This window comes from Diaphorina citri, unplaced genomic scaffold (genome assembly GCF_000475195.1).
Source record: "Diaphorina citri unplaced genomic scaffold, Diaci psyllid genome assembly version 1.1 scaffold2630, whole genome shotgun sequence".
NCBI lineage: Eukaryota > Metazoa > Arthropoda > Insecta > Hemiptera > Psyllidae > Diaphorina > Diaphorina citri.
Window position 1 is genome coordinate 10,745 of NW_007380048.1, and position 15,941 is coordinate 26,685.

At 36.3% G+C, this 15,941-nt stretch overlaps 1 protein-coding gene across 1 annotated transcript; it reads left to right on the top strand.

Annotated features, from left to right (window-relative positions):
* The first annotated feature begins 160 nt into the window (after window positions 1-160).
* Window positions 161-13,901, top strand: LOC103519262 (tRNA modification GTPase GTPBP3, mitochondrial). The gene is made up of 6 exons (XM_026830822.1): window positions 161-435; window positions 650-832; window positions 5,675-5,964; window positions 6,345-6,522; window positions 12,977-13,165; window positions 13,807-13,901. Exons 1-6 carry the CDS (start codon window positions 285-287, stop codon window positions 13,899-13,901), a joined length of 1,086 nt encoding a protein of 361 aa, XP_026686623.1. The 5' UTR covers window positions 161-284.
* The last annotated feature ends 2,040 nt before the right edge of the window (window positions 13,902-15,941 follow it).

Consider the following 15,941-nt stretch of genomic DNA (forward strand, 5'->3'; position numbering starts at 1 on the left):
CCGTCAAGACCAAGAAGTGAAGCCGAAAAAAACGTGTTCCCTACACAAATGGGAAAAGTGTTCCCTACCTCTTTTGTCGGTTTGTCCTCGTGTAAACGAATCTTGATAATTTCGACGCGGGAAATGTGGGAATATTTGAAAATGAAAAATTGAAAAAATTTTAAAAATGGAAAAAAAAAGTAAAAAGGCAGCAAAAGAAAAGGCTGTGATTTTTGTGAGTTTCTACCTGTTTTCCCCCGATTTGAATTAAATTATACCATGATTTTGATCTAATATCGATATAAATGTCGTTTACCTACCGTACTTTTGTTAGGAACCCGGTGCCTTTCTCTCAGCCAAAACTTCTGTCACCCATTCAAACTATTTGGAAAAGTCAGTTCTCCAGAAGATGTTCTCATTTGGCTATCAAAAACACCATTTTTGCACTCTCCTCTGGTAAGTTTCCTAGTTATAGGTCCATTCCAAGCTGTGGTACTAGGTAGTTCAGACAATGAAAAATTCCTACAAAAAGAAGCTGTCACAAATGAGCAGTGATCAGTGTTATAGGGTTAGGTTAAACACAAAAACAAGCTTTCTATAATGGCATAGATTGAACCAGGGGCCTTCAGCATGTTACCATTAAACTAACTGCCCCCTTTTTGTGTTACAGGACATGGCAAGTGTGGTGTGTCTGTTATCCGAGTATCGGGACCTGACACACTGAATGCTCTCAAATCAATGGCCTGCTATCCTGATCAGAAAGTACCCAAACCACGCTATGCAAGTTTAAGAAACATTGTCGATCCAGTGTCCAAAGTGGTGTTGGACGAAGGCCTCTGCTTATGGTTTCCTAGTAGGTAATATTTTGTGTCAATAAATGAGGGTTAATTTTAATCCTACAGAATTTAAAGAAACATTTCTACAGGGAAAAAGTAGATTTTTATTACTTTGCCTTCATATCCCCTTTTCAGGGTGTCTACCAGACTGGAAAACCGGGAAAAGTCAGGGAATTTCATGGAGACTGGAAAAGTCAGGGAATTTTACGAAAAAGTGCCCGCTACCCTTGCTAGATAAAAAAAAAAAATCCATCATGTACCAATCTTGTATTTTATTCTGTACCAAATTTTTGTGTATTTCATGTAAATAAATGCTATAGCTTTGAGCTATGAAACTGTTAATAATAAATAAATAAATAAAAAAAATATCAGGCAAAACGAATCTTTATAAGAAGTGCTGGCGAAAGGGACTCTTTAGTCAATTTAGTCATACAAGGGAAGTCTGAGAGGCGCTACCCTTGCTAGATAAAAAAAAAAAATATCAGGCAAAACGAATCTTTATAAGAAGTGCTGGCGAAAGGGACTCTTTAGTCAATTTAGTCATACAAGGGAAGTCTGAATAAAGTACTAGTATTTGAAATAAAATAAAGTTGTTGAAATAAACTGCAGCTGTAACAAAGAAAAGGAAGGTCTAATTTATTTTTAGTATTTTTATTACTTTTATGATTCATCCAGTATAAAAGTATGTGCAGCACTTATTTTTAGACTGTATGTATAACAGGGTGGACCAGAAAGTATGTCACTAGGCCATGTCATCTCGAACCTGTTTACTTATAATATGTATTTTAGGCATCTACTACAACTCTGTAAAACATTAGGTAGGTATTAAACATCTAGATTATTCTACAGCCTCTATCTGATTCAGCAAGTATGGACTGTTAAATAAAAATTGACTGCTTAAGTGATGACGTAAAATTGGCCACAAATATTTCATTCAGATAAACTTCCATATCAGTGGCTCCTTTTTTGCTTTGTTAAATAAGATTTTACTTTGTGTTAAGGTTTACTAAATTTTTTAGGTCACTGCTGGGACACGAACCCCGTCCCCTGGATTACAAATTCAACGTTCTACTTCTGAACTACTCTGGCTGACTTTTTACTGTGTTTCAGTCTTCATCTGTGGAATTTTTAATTTTGAATATCTAGGTGGCATGAACAGGCAATGCCATTCAATTCGGGCAGTGTGAACAGGTAACTTAATTTCTACATATTTTTCCAATATTTCCAACTGATTCCTAGCTGACATCCAAGTATTTCTTTATATTGAAGTCCAGAGTCCTGAAAATGAAAAGCACCATAAAATCTCATATTATATTTAGTATAGGGAACCTACAACCTATGTATGTAATGTTTTTGTATTCTTTGACAGCAGCAGGTAGGTTTTAACAAGGCTTAGCTTTCCAGTGGATTGGTTTCCATGTACGAGAACACAGGGGTACTGGTATTTACAGGGTACATTCTGAACAAATAAGAAATGAAAGACATTATCTTAATTGATTTTTCACAGCAGCAATTGATTTTTTTCTCTCTTCTATGAGGTGATAAATTTATAGCATTATTTCATTGTCAGCAATACTAAAGTATTCTCTCTTCTATGAGGTGATAAATTTATAGCATTATTTCGTTGTCAGCAATACTAAACCATTACCACACATTTTAATAAAATTAAATTAAGGAGCAGGTGGAAATTCCTGCAATAAAGAAAGGCAAGACATAAAGTCCCATGACTTTTTCAGTCAAAGGGCTGTCTTCCACATGGAGGAATATTGGTTATTTGATTATTTTAGTAGGTAGGTAGGTAGTAGGTTCCAGGTCACTTTTTCCCAGTTTAGGTACCTGTTTCAGAAAATTGCAGAGGAGGTCTATTTGTTTGTCTCGGCAGGGGAATTTCGAGCAATACTAAACCATTATACCAAACATTAAAAAAAAAAATAATAAATTAAGGAGCAGGTAGAAATTCCTCCAATAAAGAAAGGCAAGACATAAAAAGTCTCATGACTTTTGTAGTTAAAGGGCTGTCTTCACATGGAGGAATATTGGTTATTTAATTATTTTAGTAGGTAGTGTTCCAGGTCACTTTTTCCCAGTTTAGGTACCTGTTTCAGAAAATTGCAGAGGAGGTCTATTTGTTTGTCTCGGCAGGGGAATTTCGATTTCAAACTCTCCTGCATGAATTCTATGTCCATTGTGATGATGGCGAGATTAAAACAGAAAACACCTAAATATTAATTGATTAACTTAACATAAACACAGACAAAACTTTGTGAAAAATAAAACACAAATTCACAAAACAGGAAAACAGCAAAACACCAAAGAAATAATTTGCACTTTTTAAAAAGTGGCGGGAAAATATTGTTTACTTTTTGTTCCCAAGGAAACGTCAAGGAGGTAAAACAGAAGAAGATAATCCAGTGTTGTCAGATGGCTTCAGTGAAATTATACTAGATTCGTGCTAAAACTAAAATAAAACTAAAATTTGAAAAATTATACTAAATCACTCAAAACGACCGCGGACCGCGAAATTCAAAAAAATCTTAGTACTTTTGGTCCATGGAAGTTAAGCAACGTCGAGCGTGGTTAGTAATTGGCCGGGTGACCGTCTGGGACCTACTCTCACGACGTGATGTTGGCCTTTCCCAGAGAGAAATGTAGGCCAGAAAGTACTTGCCACTTGATATTATGCCACTTTGATTTTTTGACAGAAGTTAATAAGTTAATTGTTAAAGTTTAAACTTTGATCACTTTGAAGTTTGAATTTTGATCACTTTCACTTTGATGTTTTCCTTTAATTCCAGAGAAATTATAAGTGAAATCATCTAGTTTCATTTTACAGTAGACTTGATGAGGAACTTTGTTAACCATAGGATGAATTATTAACCTCATTAACCCCCGAAACTAACCAAAAATTCACTAGGAAAAAAAATTACAATATAGGTAATAACCGACTAAATCGGTAATCGACTCTAGCGCTCTTGTCGTTGCGGTGCTCTTTGATACTATCGATATTTTGGGCCCTGTTTTATAATATAAATTGATACTATCGATAATTTTAGGGCCTGTTTCGTTAAAGAAAAAAATTAATAAATAATAAAAAAATAAATAAAAAATCCACCTGGTCGGCTGCGGAAAAAAAGGTTTTTCCGCTCATGAAAGATCTTACAAATTATATACCAAAAATTATACTAAAAAAAATCTAAAAATGTCTGAATACTAAAAATTATACTAACAGGATTCAAAATTATACTAAATTTTAGATAAATTATACTGATCTGTCAACACTGAGATAAATCTCGATTTGCCCCAATAAGCCGATTTCAGGGTGTGTTTATGAAACACGGGCTGAGATGAGGCTCGGACGACGTGAGATAGCTGTCCCCGGCGGGCAATTTTTAAAATTCATTTTATATATTTATTTTTGTTGCTTTGTAATTTGGGGCTTAATGACAATCGAAGTCGTGCCCCTTTTAAAACAAAATTTATATGAAAAAAAAAAAGCTTTGTAATTTGCTTGTTTTTAATAGCTAATATAAATGAAAAGTATAAATATAAACGTGCCAAACTAAAGATAAAAAGTAAAAAAATGAATTCAGATTGTACAAGTTGCGGAAAAAAAACTCAAAAATTTCGAATTTCCCGCCAACTTTACACCGCAAAAAGGCCGACGATGGCCTACGATGGCCCTGTTCCATAACCACGGCCTCAAGGATTTCCAAGGGGGCTAAATGCAGAGGATAGACCGTCAAGCCAAGAAGTGAAGCCGAAAAAAACGTGTTCCCCTACACAAATGGGAAAAGTGTTCCCCTACCTCTTTTGTCCCTCGTGTAAAACGAAATCGTCTTGATAATTTCGACGCGGGAAATGAGGGGAATATTTGAAAATGAAAAATTGAAAATTTTAAAAATCGAAAAAAAAAAAAAAAAAAAATCAAAAAGGCAGAAAAGGCTGTGATTTTTGAGAGTTTCTACCTGTTTTCCCCGATTTCAATTAAATTATACCATGATTTTGATCTAATATCGATAGAAATGTCGTTTACCTACCATACTTTTGTTAGGAACCCAGTGACTTTCTCTCAGCTGAAACTTCTGTCACCCATTCAAACTATTTGGAAAAGTCAGTTCTCCAGAAGATGTTCTCATTTGGCTATCAAAAACACCATTTTTGCACTCTCCTCTGGTAAGTTTCCTAGTTTTAGGTCCATCCCAAGCTGTGGTACTAGTTCAGACAATGAAAAATTCCTACAAAAAGAAGCTGTCACAAATGAGCAGTGATCAGTGTTATAGGGTTAGGTTAAACACAAAAACAAGCTTTCTATAATGGCATGGATTGAACCAGGGGCCTTCAGCATGTTACCACTAAGCTAACTGCCCTCTTTTTGTGTTACAGGACATGGCAAGTGTGGTGTTTCTGTTATTCGAGTATCGGGACCTGACACACTGAATGCTCTTAAATCAATGGCCTGCTATCCTGATCAGAAAGTATCCAAACCACGCTATGCAAGTTTAAGAAACATTGTTGATCCAGTGTCCGAAGTGGTGTTGGACGAAGGCCTCTGCTTATGGTTTCCTAGTAGGTAATATTTTGTGTCAATAAATGAGGGTTAATTTTAATCCTACAGAATTTAAAGAAACATTTCTACAGGGAAAAAGTAGATTTTTATTACTTTGCCTTCATATCCCCTTCTATTTTCAATTAGTAGAAAGGTTTTTTTAATTAAAACTATGTGGATACCTAATTGAAAAATAAATTGAACTTTCAGCAGTAAAAAGGTCAGAAGTTGTATGTTTGAAGAAAAGATAAAAAAACTCATTATTAAGGTGATTCAAATTATAATCCAACATAAATATTTATTTACATTTCAGAGCCCAACAGTTTCACAGGAGAAGATTGCTGTGAGTTTCAAGTCCACGGAAGCATTGCTGTTATCAATGCAATACTGGGAGCACTCACCAAACTTCCCGGTCTAAGACCTGCAGAACCAGGAGAATTCTCCAAGCGAGCGTTCTTCAATAACAAGCTGGATCTAACTCAGACGGAGGCTCTCGGGGATTTGATACAGGCCGAAACTGAACTGCAGCGACAGAAAGCTCTGCATCAGATGAAGGGAAATCTCAAACAGTTGTACTCGGAATGGAGACAGTTGATTTTAGAGGTAAATTCCTTGTTTCTTATCAAAAAATAGGTTTAAAAAAATGTCTGGCAAGGTCTTAAGTATCATTCCAAAAGCAGAGAGAAATGGAAGACAAGGAAAGAGAAAGCCAGCTGTTCCGAGAACCTTTTTCGTATGAATTAATATTGGCTTTTTCAAGTTTTTTAATAGGTAGGTACCTATATGTTTACTTACTTAGAAGATCTTAAACCAGCAAGTGTTCAGCTCTTGTTGCTCCATTGCTTTTAGATGTTGGTACTTAGATTTGTAGGTAAGCTTAACCTGACTTCAAGGGCTGTTTGCCCCTACACCTAAGCCACAGAGTGGGCTTTTTGTGTACTTAGATAAGTACTTATTCCATTATCTTCTTGTTCTCTTTCCAGTCTTTGGCATCAGTAGAAGCCTACATTGATTTCAGTGAGGATGAAATCATTGAAGACAACATCCTAAACACTGTCCGATCTCAAGTAGTACAACTACATGGATCTATTGAGAAACATATTGAACTGTCGAACAAATGTGGTGTCAGAATTAGAAGTGGCATAAAAAGTGTGATAGTAGGTAAGTGAGGCTTTATTTACAAGTACCTACATTTTTTTTTTTTTTTTTTTTTCCCTCATCAGATGGGCGAGAAGAGACACAATACTTACTTCTCATTTAGGTGCTGAGTCAACACGAGAACACCACAAGGCAGCCCGTCACAATATTTGCAATAGATCAGTTGCGCTTACTTGGGTGATGTTTCAAAGTCATAGAGCAGGAAAAATGAGGACCAACGGAATTTAAAAGTACCTATACCTCCTCTATATGTACCTACTTAGTAATATATTACAATAGGTATGTAGGTAGGAAGGTATATTACAATAGGTATGTAGGAATTTATTATAATAGGTACCTACCTATACCTTTAATTCAGTGTAAACCACATAATGATCTCAAAAGGAATGCAGAAGACAGGGAAGAAGCATGGCGAACTGCAGCAAACCAGCCGTATGGCTGTTAACCAATGATGATGAAACCACATAAAACCAAGCTAGTGTGGGCGCAATGGGTACAAAAGTGCTACAATGGTGTAAGTATAGGTATTAGGTATTTAGTTCCTAAATTTACGTAAAATTAAAATACCTAGGTAGGTAGGTAACTACCAAGATTATGTAGGTACAGTTGTACATTGTACAGACCCAAGTTGAAATACCAAAGCACTAAACTTAAAGTAATGTAAGTAGGTAGTAGGTAATACCTAGAGACTGGGCCGTATCCAGGATTTTGCCGGGGGGGAAAACAGATATACGTAGTTGCGATTTTCAAGACACAATTATTGATGGGTTTTATTAACTCAGTAGAGGTTAAAAGTCGCAAGCTGAGTTTTTATACTAGCACAAAGTCACTATAATCGATAGGTTATTTATTACAAGACTATTGATTTTCAAGACAGAATTATTGATGGGTGTTATCAACTCAGTAGAGGTTAAAAGTCGCAAGCTGAGTTTTTATACTAGCACAAAGTCACTATAATCGATAGGTTATTTATTACAAGACTATTGATCTTCTATAGATAAGTCAATTAAAATGAGAATTTACGAATAAAAAAGCTATTGAAAATAATTATAAGAAGGTAGGTATGTACTATGTATTGCAGACCCAAGTAGGAAATGCAAAGTCTCAGGTCAAAGGAGTCAGTAGATAAATACAGCTGATTAATAGGGAGCTGATTACTTTAAAGAAGAGATGATCACATGATATAACCTTTCAACGTTCTTGTTGTTGGTGTTGATTTCCATCTTTTCTTCTTCTTCTTCTTCTTCTTCTTCTTTCTCTTCTTCCTCCTTCCTCTTCTTCTTCTCCTCCTTCTTCTTCTTCTCCTCCTTCTTCTTCTTCTCCTCCTTCTTCTTCTTCTCCTCCTTCTTCTTCTTCTCCTCCTCCTTCTTCTTCTTCTCCTCCTTCTTCTTCTCCTTCTTCTTCTTCTTCTTTCTCTTCTTCCTCCTTCTTCTTCTCTTGGTGGTTTTGGTACTTTGGTAGGTAGGAAAACGAGTAACTCCAACTTCTAAAGATATCTACATATTTTCCGAAAAGGAAAAGGAAAAAAAGTTAGGTGTACATCCTATACCTACATATATGTACTTTGTACCTATATCTATCTAACTACCGACAGAATTTGTTCAGAAAGGGGAAGTTAGGTGTAGAATGACCTTGATTTGAAGTAAACACCAAAGTTTACCTACTACCTACCTACATAGGTACATACCTTAATTGTAAACAATTTTATACATCATGTAGTCATGTACAATTTTATACTAAAAAAAAAAAAAATGTAAATCTAGAGATGCTTCCGGGAGTAAACTCAAATCTCGAGACTCTTGAGTGATTTTTTTTTTCACATCTGAATGTAACAGATCACCTGACTGTATGGGCTCCACGTATTTGGGAAATACGTTTGAGATCTGGAAAGAATGAAGGGAAATAGGTACATTACATTGAAAAGGGGGTCTTTTCTGGCGAAATTCCTGAGTGCGGAGTCCAGTATGTAGGACTTTTGCACCCAGAGAAATAATAATAAAAATAAACTCTTGAGTGGAAGGTAACCACTAGGTTAGGTTAACGCCAGAGGTGTTCTCCACCACCTAACCCTTAGAGCTCTATTATTATGTGGTCAAATTCTAAAATAAATGAGGATGAAATTCCATACCTCGGCTGGGATCGAACTCACGCCCTCCTGTTTACCAGGCGAGCGTCTTGACCACTACGCTACCGAGGCAGGCTAACAATATCTCCAGCAGCACGCGATTACCTAGATGGCAACCTATCGGAACCAGGATGTCAAACACACGAAACCAGAGGGAACTGGCGGACTGGCGCATATCATCAGATGGTCAGTAACGAAGAATAGAAAGATAGCGCTCCAAACCACCAAGTCAAAACAGTTTGACAGCACTAGATATTATACGCCACAGAGAAAGTAGCCGTTTTCAGGTGTAGGAGATATACTCACCAGGTTTTTGAGTTCTCTCAGATCACGACATACGTTATACAGGGTGCCCACACAAGCATTGAGGAAATTCTCGAAGAAATCTACAGGGTGACCGTCTGGCTTTTCCAGACTCAGAATTTGTGTGAGTTGATCTAGAAACCAAATAAAACAAGTAAAATCAAGTAAGTGTTAGCGAAATAATAATTTAAAAAAAGTCTAGTAAGCTTGGAGGCTAGCGTGTCTCTCTTGCAAGCGCTAGATCGCGGGTTCGATTCCCGCCCGGGGTAGATTTTATCTTTAAAAAATAAGGTTCGTTCTCAGAACGGCTGACTTTCTCCTATCTATCTTCCTCCTCTCTTCGATTTCAGGACGATAAAACCTCTTGGAGAAAAAAAAAAAAAAATGTAGGTAGTGGTTATCGCGATGGCGTAAGGTTGGTGGTATTAGCATGCTTGCTTGTCAGGTTCGTTCTCGGAGCAGCTGGATTTCTTCTATCTTTCCCTTCTTTTCTTTTCTTTTCTCTTTGATTTTATTAAGAGATTTCCCTAAGACCTTAGCAGTTACAGTTCCCCCTATCAAACCTCACAATAAAGTTGCCCTTACCTTTGCTGTACTGATTGAAGTGTATCTTAGGAATGACTTGATCTGTGTGTAAACTACAGGGTGACACAGTTGTAATGAGAACTAGAGTGATGTTGGTACACTTGGTGTATTCTTGCAGTCGAAGCAGAGAACACAAACTGAGCCGGTCCAACTTTTCGCAGTTTTTCAAAACCTGGAAAAAGGGGAAAATTATTTAAATTAAATAAATGAGTTTTTTTATCACAACAGAGCAACCTGACCAAATAAGGTTAAAAACCAACCTCAATGGTCAGAAATCTAGTTGTTAGCATGGTGGGCTTCAGATGTGGAGGTTGGTGGTTCAAGTCCAAGTGAGGTCATAAAATTTAGCAAAATAGGTATTTACGGCTCCAAGCCACATCCATCCATCCCTTGAAAATGCAATGTTGAAAAAATCAAGGATACTAAAGTTATTTACACACAATAAGATGATAAGATGTGATAGGTAAGTTTACTTAAGTAGGTACTTGTAAACTTACTATGATAATGTGCTGATCAGGATTTCTTCTGGCAATTTTTCTCAGGTCAAGCACAAGAGTAACAAAATTATCACACCTCTCCAAATGAGTTTGGTCACTCCTTTTATATCCTGGAATGAAAATGAAATTTTTAGTAGGAAGGTGTTTGGTTCACATGGAAACAAACATTTAGATAGGTACAGGTATCTGTGTTCCTCCAGCCTCTGACTAGGTATGATGTACTAACATACCCTTGGATCTAAAGGTATGGGTCTAAAATCTCATAATTGTGTTTTGACAGTAAGTTGGTCCATTTTTGGACATTTCTTATGCATCTGCACTTGCACAGAAGCCTTTGAACATGAAATTGTAGAGCTGTGAAATGGACAAGAGAGATTTTTTTTATTGATTGATTAATATATCTCATTTATTTCACACATAATAAATTACAATTTTTGTCATATCCTAAGCTATTACCTAACTTCTTGGAGATGGGCCTCTCTCATTATAGTTCTAGACTAGACTAGATTAACATAATCCAATGTAATCATGATATTATGAATTGATAACTGCCTAAATAAAAAAAAATAGGTAGAGAGAGAGAAAGAGAGAGTGAGAGAAAAGATAGAAATATAGAAGTAAATCCTCACCATACAGGGTGTTCAGAATATGTTCCACAAGAAGTTTATGAGTATACAGTGTGGTACAGTTAGCAATCACATATTTTGTATTCCAAAATGTCTGGCAAGGTCTTATCATTCCAAAAGCAGAGAGAAATGAAAGACAAGAAAAGAGAAAGCCAGCTGTTCCGAGAACCTTTTTTTGTAGGCTCCCTTTTTTGTATGAATTAATAATGGCTTTTTCAAGTTTTTTAATAGGTACCTATATGTTTACTTACTTAGAAGATCTTAAAGCAGGAAGTGTTCAGCTCTTGTTGCTCCACCTCTCTTAGATGTTGGTATTTAGATTTGTAGATAAGCTTAACCTGACTTCAAGGGCTGTTTGCCCCTACACCTAAGCCACAGAGTGGGCTTTTTGTGTACTTGAGTAGGTACTTATTCTATTATCTTCTTGTTCTCTTTCCAGTGTTTGGCATCAGTAGAAGCCTACATTGATTTCAGTGAAGATGAAATCATTGAAGACAACATCCTAAACACTGTCCGATCTCAAGTAGTACAACTACATGGATCTATAGAAAAACATATTGAACTCTCCAACAAATGTGGCGTCAGAATTAGAAGTGGCATAAAAAGTGTGATAGTAGGTAAGTGAGGCTCTGTTTACAAGTACATTAAAAAAGAGGTTTAATAGAGGGAACTATAACTGCCAAGATCTTATCCTCCCGAAATCAAAGAGAGAACGAAGACAGAATAGGAGAAATCGAGCTGTTCCGAGAACGAACATTATCCCATCAGGATAAAATCCGCCCCGGGCGGGAATCGAACCCGCGGCCTAGCGCTTACAAGGCAGACGTGTCTGTTATCCGAGTATCGGGACCTGACACACTCAATGTGCTTAAATCAATGGCTTGCTATCCTGATCAGAAAGTACCCAAACCACGCTACGCAAGTTTAAGAAACATTGTCGATCCAGTGTCCGAAATGGTGTTGGACGAAGGCCTCTGCTTATGGTTTCCTAGTAGGTAATATTTTGTGTCAATAAATGAGGGTTAATTTTAATCCTACAGAATGTACTCCCAGTCCAAGGGGTGTGGGTTCGAGTCTCGAGTGAGGATGAAAGATGAAAGCCTTGTCCATTGATAAGCACTTGAGCTGCAGGAGTTTTGTATAATTCAAATCAAAAAGAATTTCTCCTGCGGCACCAGTACTTAGAAACAGAGCAAGATTTGAGGCAAGGGTTCGATCCCCGTCAAAAGAGGCTGAAAAAAAAACATTAATATGAAACACCTATCTACCTAAAATTATCTCAATTCCCCAATGGATTACTGAAGTTGAGCAACGTTGAGTGTGGTTGGTAATAGGATGAGTGACCATATCTGAATAATCACATGCTGCTAGGTTTTTCCCAGTCCCACTCAGGCTGGGTGAGGTGTGGTTAGGTGGGTAGCACAGAATGGAGGATACAACCCGCTTAACTATAAACCAGATTCACCCATTCAGTTACCAACCAGGTGCAAAGTTGCTTAACCTTAGTAATCCAGGGGAACTGGATAAAAATTCGATCAAATAAGATTGTCGGAATCGGTACAAGCTAATGTATTCCACATAGCATTCAAAAGATAAACAGGCGTTTGTTCCCTACCACGAGTATTCACGAACTTTTCCGAACAAGTGAAAAGTTCGAACAGCGACTTTTCTATTTGTAAACAAAAAAGTTCAAAAGAAATCCAAGATGGCGTCGCACCGAATTTGCTTTTGATCTTTTGGAAAATCTGAATTTTCCTGAGAACATTTTCAAGTTTCAAGTGATTGAACAAGTGAAATCTTGAAGCAAGTGCTGAAACAACCTCTAGAAGTCCTTCCGAGTCGGTGAGTACCTTTGGATTTCATTTTCGTCTTGTGTAGCCTTTACAATCAAGGTCTTTCCCTGGCACTTTTGTTATAACAGTTCCCTCTATCAAAGTTTAGACGCGCTACCTTCCAAGCTAGCTGGGCTGGCCAAATTTTCTTTATGTACAGAGCTCTGAACAGAGAATCAATGCTCTTAAATCGCAACTTAAAGAAGGGGGAAAAATAATCCAAGATATTTCTTCAATTTGTTTCTACATATTTGTATTTTATTTTTTTTTTTTAATCATTTCTCATTTCCCAATATAAAACTGAGAGAAGATCACATCGAGCACCTCTTCAATCCTGACGTCCCCGGTAATCGAACCCAGTCCCCTGGCTGCCAGTCTGAGTTCCTGAGCTGCTAGCACCACTGAGGTGGGGACTAAAGATATTCGCTTAGCCTTAGTTATAATTATTAGAGATTTGACTGTCAAATTCACTTTACTTTATTTTTTCAGGTGAACCAAACGTTGGCAAGAGCAGTCTAATGAATTTCCTCTGTCAGAAGCAAATCTCCATAGTAACGTCAATACCGGGTACTACTCGAGATGTAATAGAGAAACATTTAGACATAGGAGGATATCCTGTGATACTATTAGATACTGCAGGACTACGGACAACTACATCAGATATTATTGAAACTGAAGGTAATTTACTTGAGAAAAACAATCAGCAAAGGTAAGAAGATCACAATATTTGGCATAGTGTCAAATATTTATCACATTTTGTTTGTCATGAAACAAAATGTGATAAATACTAAAATACTTATTTAGCACAGAATACATATTTTTGGTATGTATTCTATGAATGGGGGTACATCCCAACAAAAATAGACAGGACATTTTATTTTCTTAAAGTTAAAATAGTCCTCATCCTTCCTTCACTGTAAATGGGAACAGAGGGCAAAAATATGATTAAAATGGATATTTCCACTGAAAAGGCTCTTGTTTTACCTCATGAGGTCTGTATTGGGTCTCTCAGACATGAATTTTCACTTCCTACACTTTGGAGCAGTTCATAATGTTTTTATTTGATAAGAAAGGCAAAGGGGTCAGGGTATGTTCGGCACTAAAGATAGGAGGTTCCTACATATCCATGTAGTAGAGTACATCTAGTTAGTAGTAGGTACATCAAAAGATGTGTAAATTAAGCTCTTTACTACCTGATCAGAGGAAATGGGGATCTTGAAGGGCAGTTGAAAATATTTTTCAACTTCTTTTTGTTACCCGTAAATTTATACATCAAGAATCCATTACGTAGATGAATTGTATTTTCCTTTTGGAAACAGATTGGAATAACCCAATCTGTGGTAAGCAAACCACTAGTGGTACACAAAAACATTTCTGGTGGTACACGAAGAGATTTGTATCCTTTGATGCTTAGATGAGACACACAGTAGAGATACCACTAGGTAATAGAGGAGGAGAACTATCGATAGTCGGCGCCATCGATAGTCATCGATAGTTTTCAAAAAAACTATCGATAACTATCGATAGTTTTCGATAGTTATTTTTATTACATATTTTCCTTTTTTCTAAAGGTCTTATCCCCCAAAAAGACCTAACCTAACCTAATTTAAAGAAAATTATTAACTGTAGGTACACGTATTAATTTAGGTTCATTTTTTTTTACACTTTTCACCTCTAAAACGACCAAACAAACGAAAAATGTGCAGAAAAAACTATCGATAGTGCTGTCGATAGTCCTCCTCCTCTAGTAGATTGAGGATTGATGGAAATGTTAAAATGTTTAATGGATTGTTGGAAATGTTAAAATGTTTAATCCCAAATTTGGTAGATACCAATAATTCTATGTTATTTTCCTGAAAGCATTTCACTGATAGGTACTTTTTACTTATAAATAGAGTGGTGCAATATTAAACTGTTGAAATAGAGGGACTAGAAGTCCTATACTTCGAGAGTCTAAATAAAGCACTGTACTATACTATAAACCAGGGGTGCACAAACTCAAGGTGACCGCAGGCCGCATTGGACCTTAAATTGTTGGCCGCGGGCCGCATTAATTTTTCAGCTCTGAAATAGGTATAATTTTGTAGACAAGGACATATTTTAGTGTTCACGTGTCTTACCTGATCTATATTGTATTGGGCCGCATACAAGAACACCAGTGTGGCCCCTATGTGGGCTTTCAAGGGGGCTAAATGCAGAGGATAGACCGTCAAGGCCAAGAAGTGAAGCCGAAAAAAACGTGTTCCCTACACAAATGGGAAAAGTGTTCCCTACCTCTTTTGTCCTCGTGTAAACGAATCTTGATAATTTCGACGCGGGAAATGAGGGAATATTTGAAAATGAAAAATTGAAAATTTTAAAAATCGAAAAAAAAAAAAAAAAAAATCAAAAAGGCAGAAAAGGCTGTGATTTTTGAGAGTTTCTACCTGTTTTCCCCGATGAGTTCCGAGTTTTAAATTTTACGATTTTGTATTTTTATTTAGTTTGTCTATGGATGTACACTGTTTCACCCCTTAATTTCGGGCCCGGATGGGGTTCAAACCCAGTACCTCTGGGGCTGGAGACTTTTTGTTGAGTAAAAGTTCGAATAGAGTTAGAATTTGGCTTACCTTCACTATTGTCATACTTACCTTTCCACCTTACCAATTATGATAAGAGTTTAGAATACGTCCTTCATAAATTTCTCATACCCAGGATAGGTACCATCTTCTATTTTGGTAAGTAATTTAGTGGTCATGCGCTAGTGCCTGGTAATCTGGAGTTCGTGGGTTTGAAGTCCTTACAGGTGATGGAACTTTGTCTTCGATAATTTGAGGAAAAACACGTTTCCTTTCCTTAAAAACCTTTCTTAACGTCCGATTTGTTGTTCGAAAAACAATGCGTCTTTATACTTATACTCTTTATCAAACTGTTTTCGTATATCACTTCTTGTTATTCACGTCTTCGAGTTACTATTTACTAAATTGAATGAAACAATAGAAACGAGGAAATATAGTCAGTGGGCTGAAGCACCTACGAGAAAATCATTTTCCACGTTTAAGATCACTTGTCAATTGAAGAAACACAGACTAGATGCTTTTTTTATTTGTTTATTTATTTATTTTTTTACCATGAAATCAAACACTCAATATGTTTTAAAAAGCGGAAAAAAGACAATAAAGAAAAAAAAAAAAAAAAAAAAAAAAAAAAAAAAAAAACACTTTTAAAAGGGAAAAAAAAGAAATGGAAATTTGGAAAAAAAATAGATAAATAACACACATTTTAAATGGTACATAAATGAAATGGAAATTTGGAAAATAGATTCGAAACATTAAAAAGTTTGAACACACACATTATCTATAGGTACCTATTACCGAAATAGGTAAGTGAAAATAAATTATTAAAAACAATTTTGTTCTTAATTACAATCAAAAAGGAATGAAAATATTAAAAATATGTCCTGATAATTAAAATA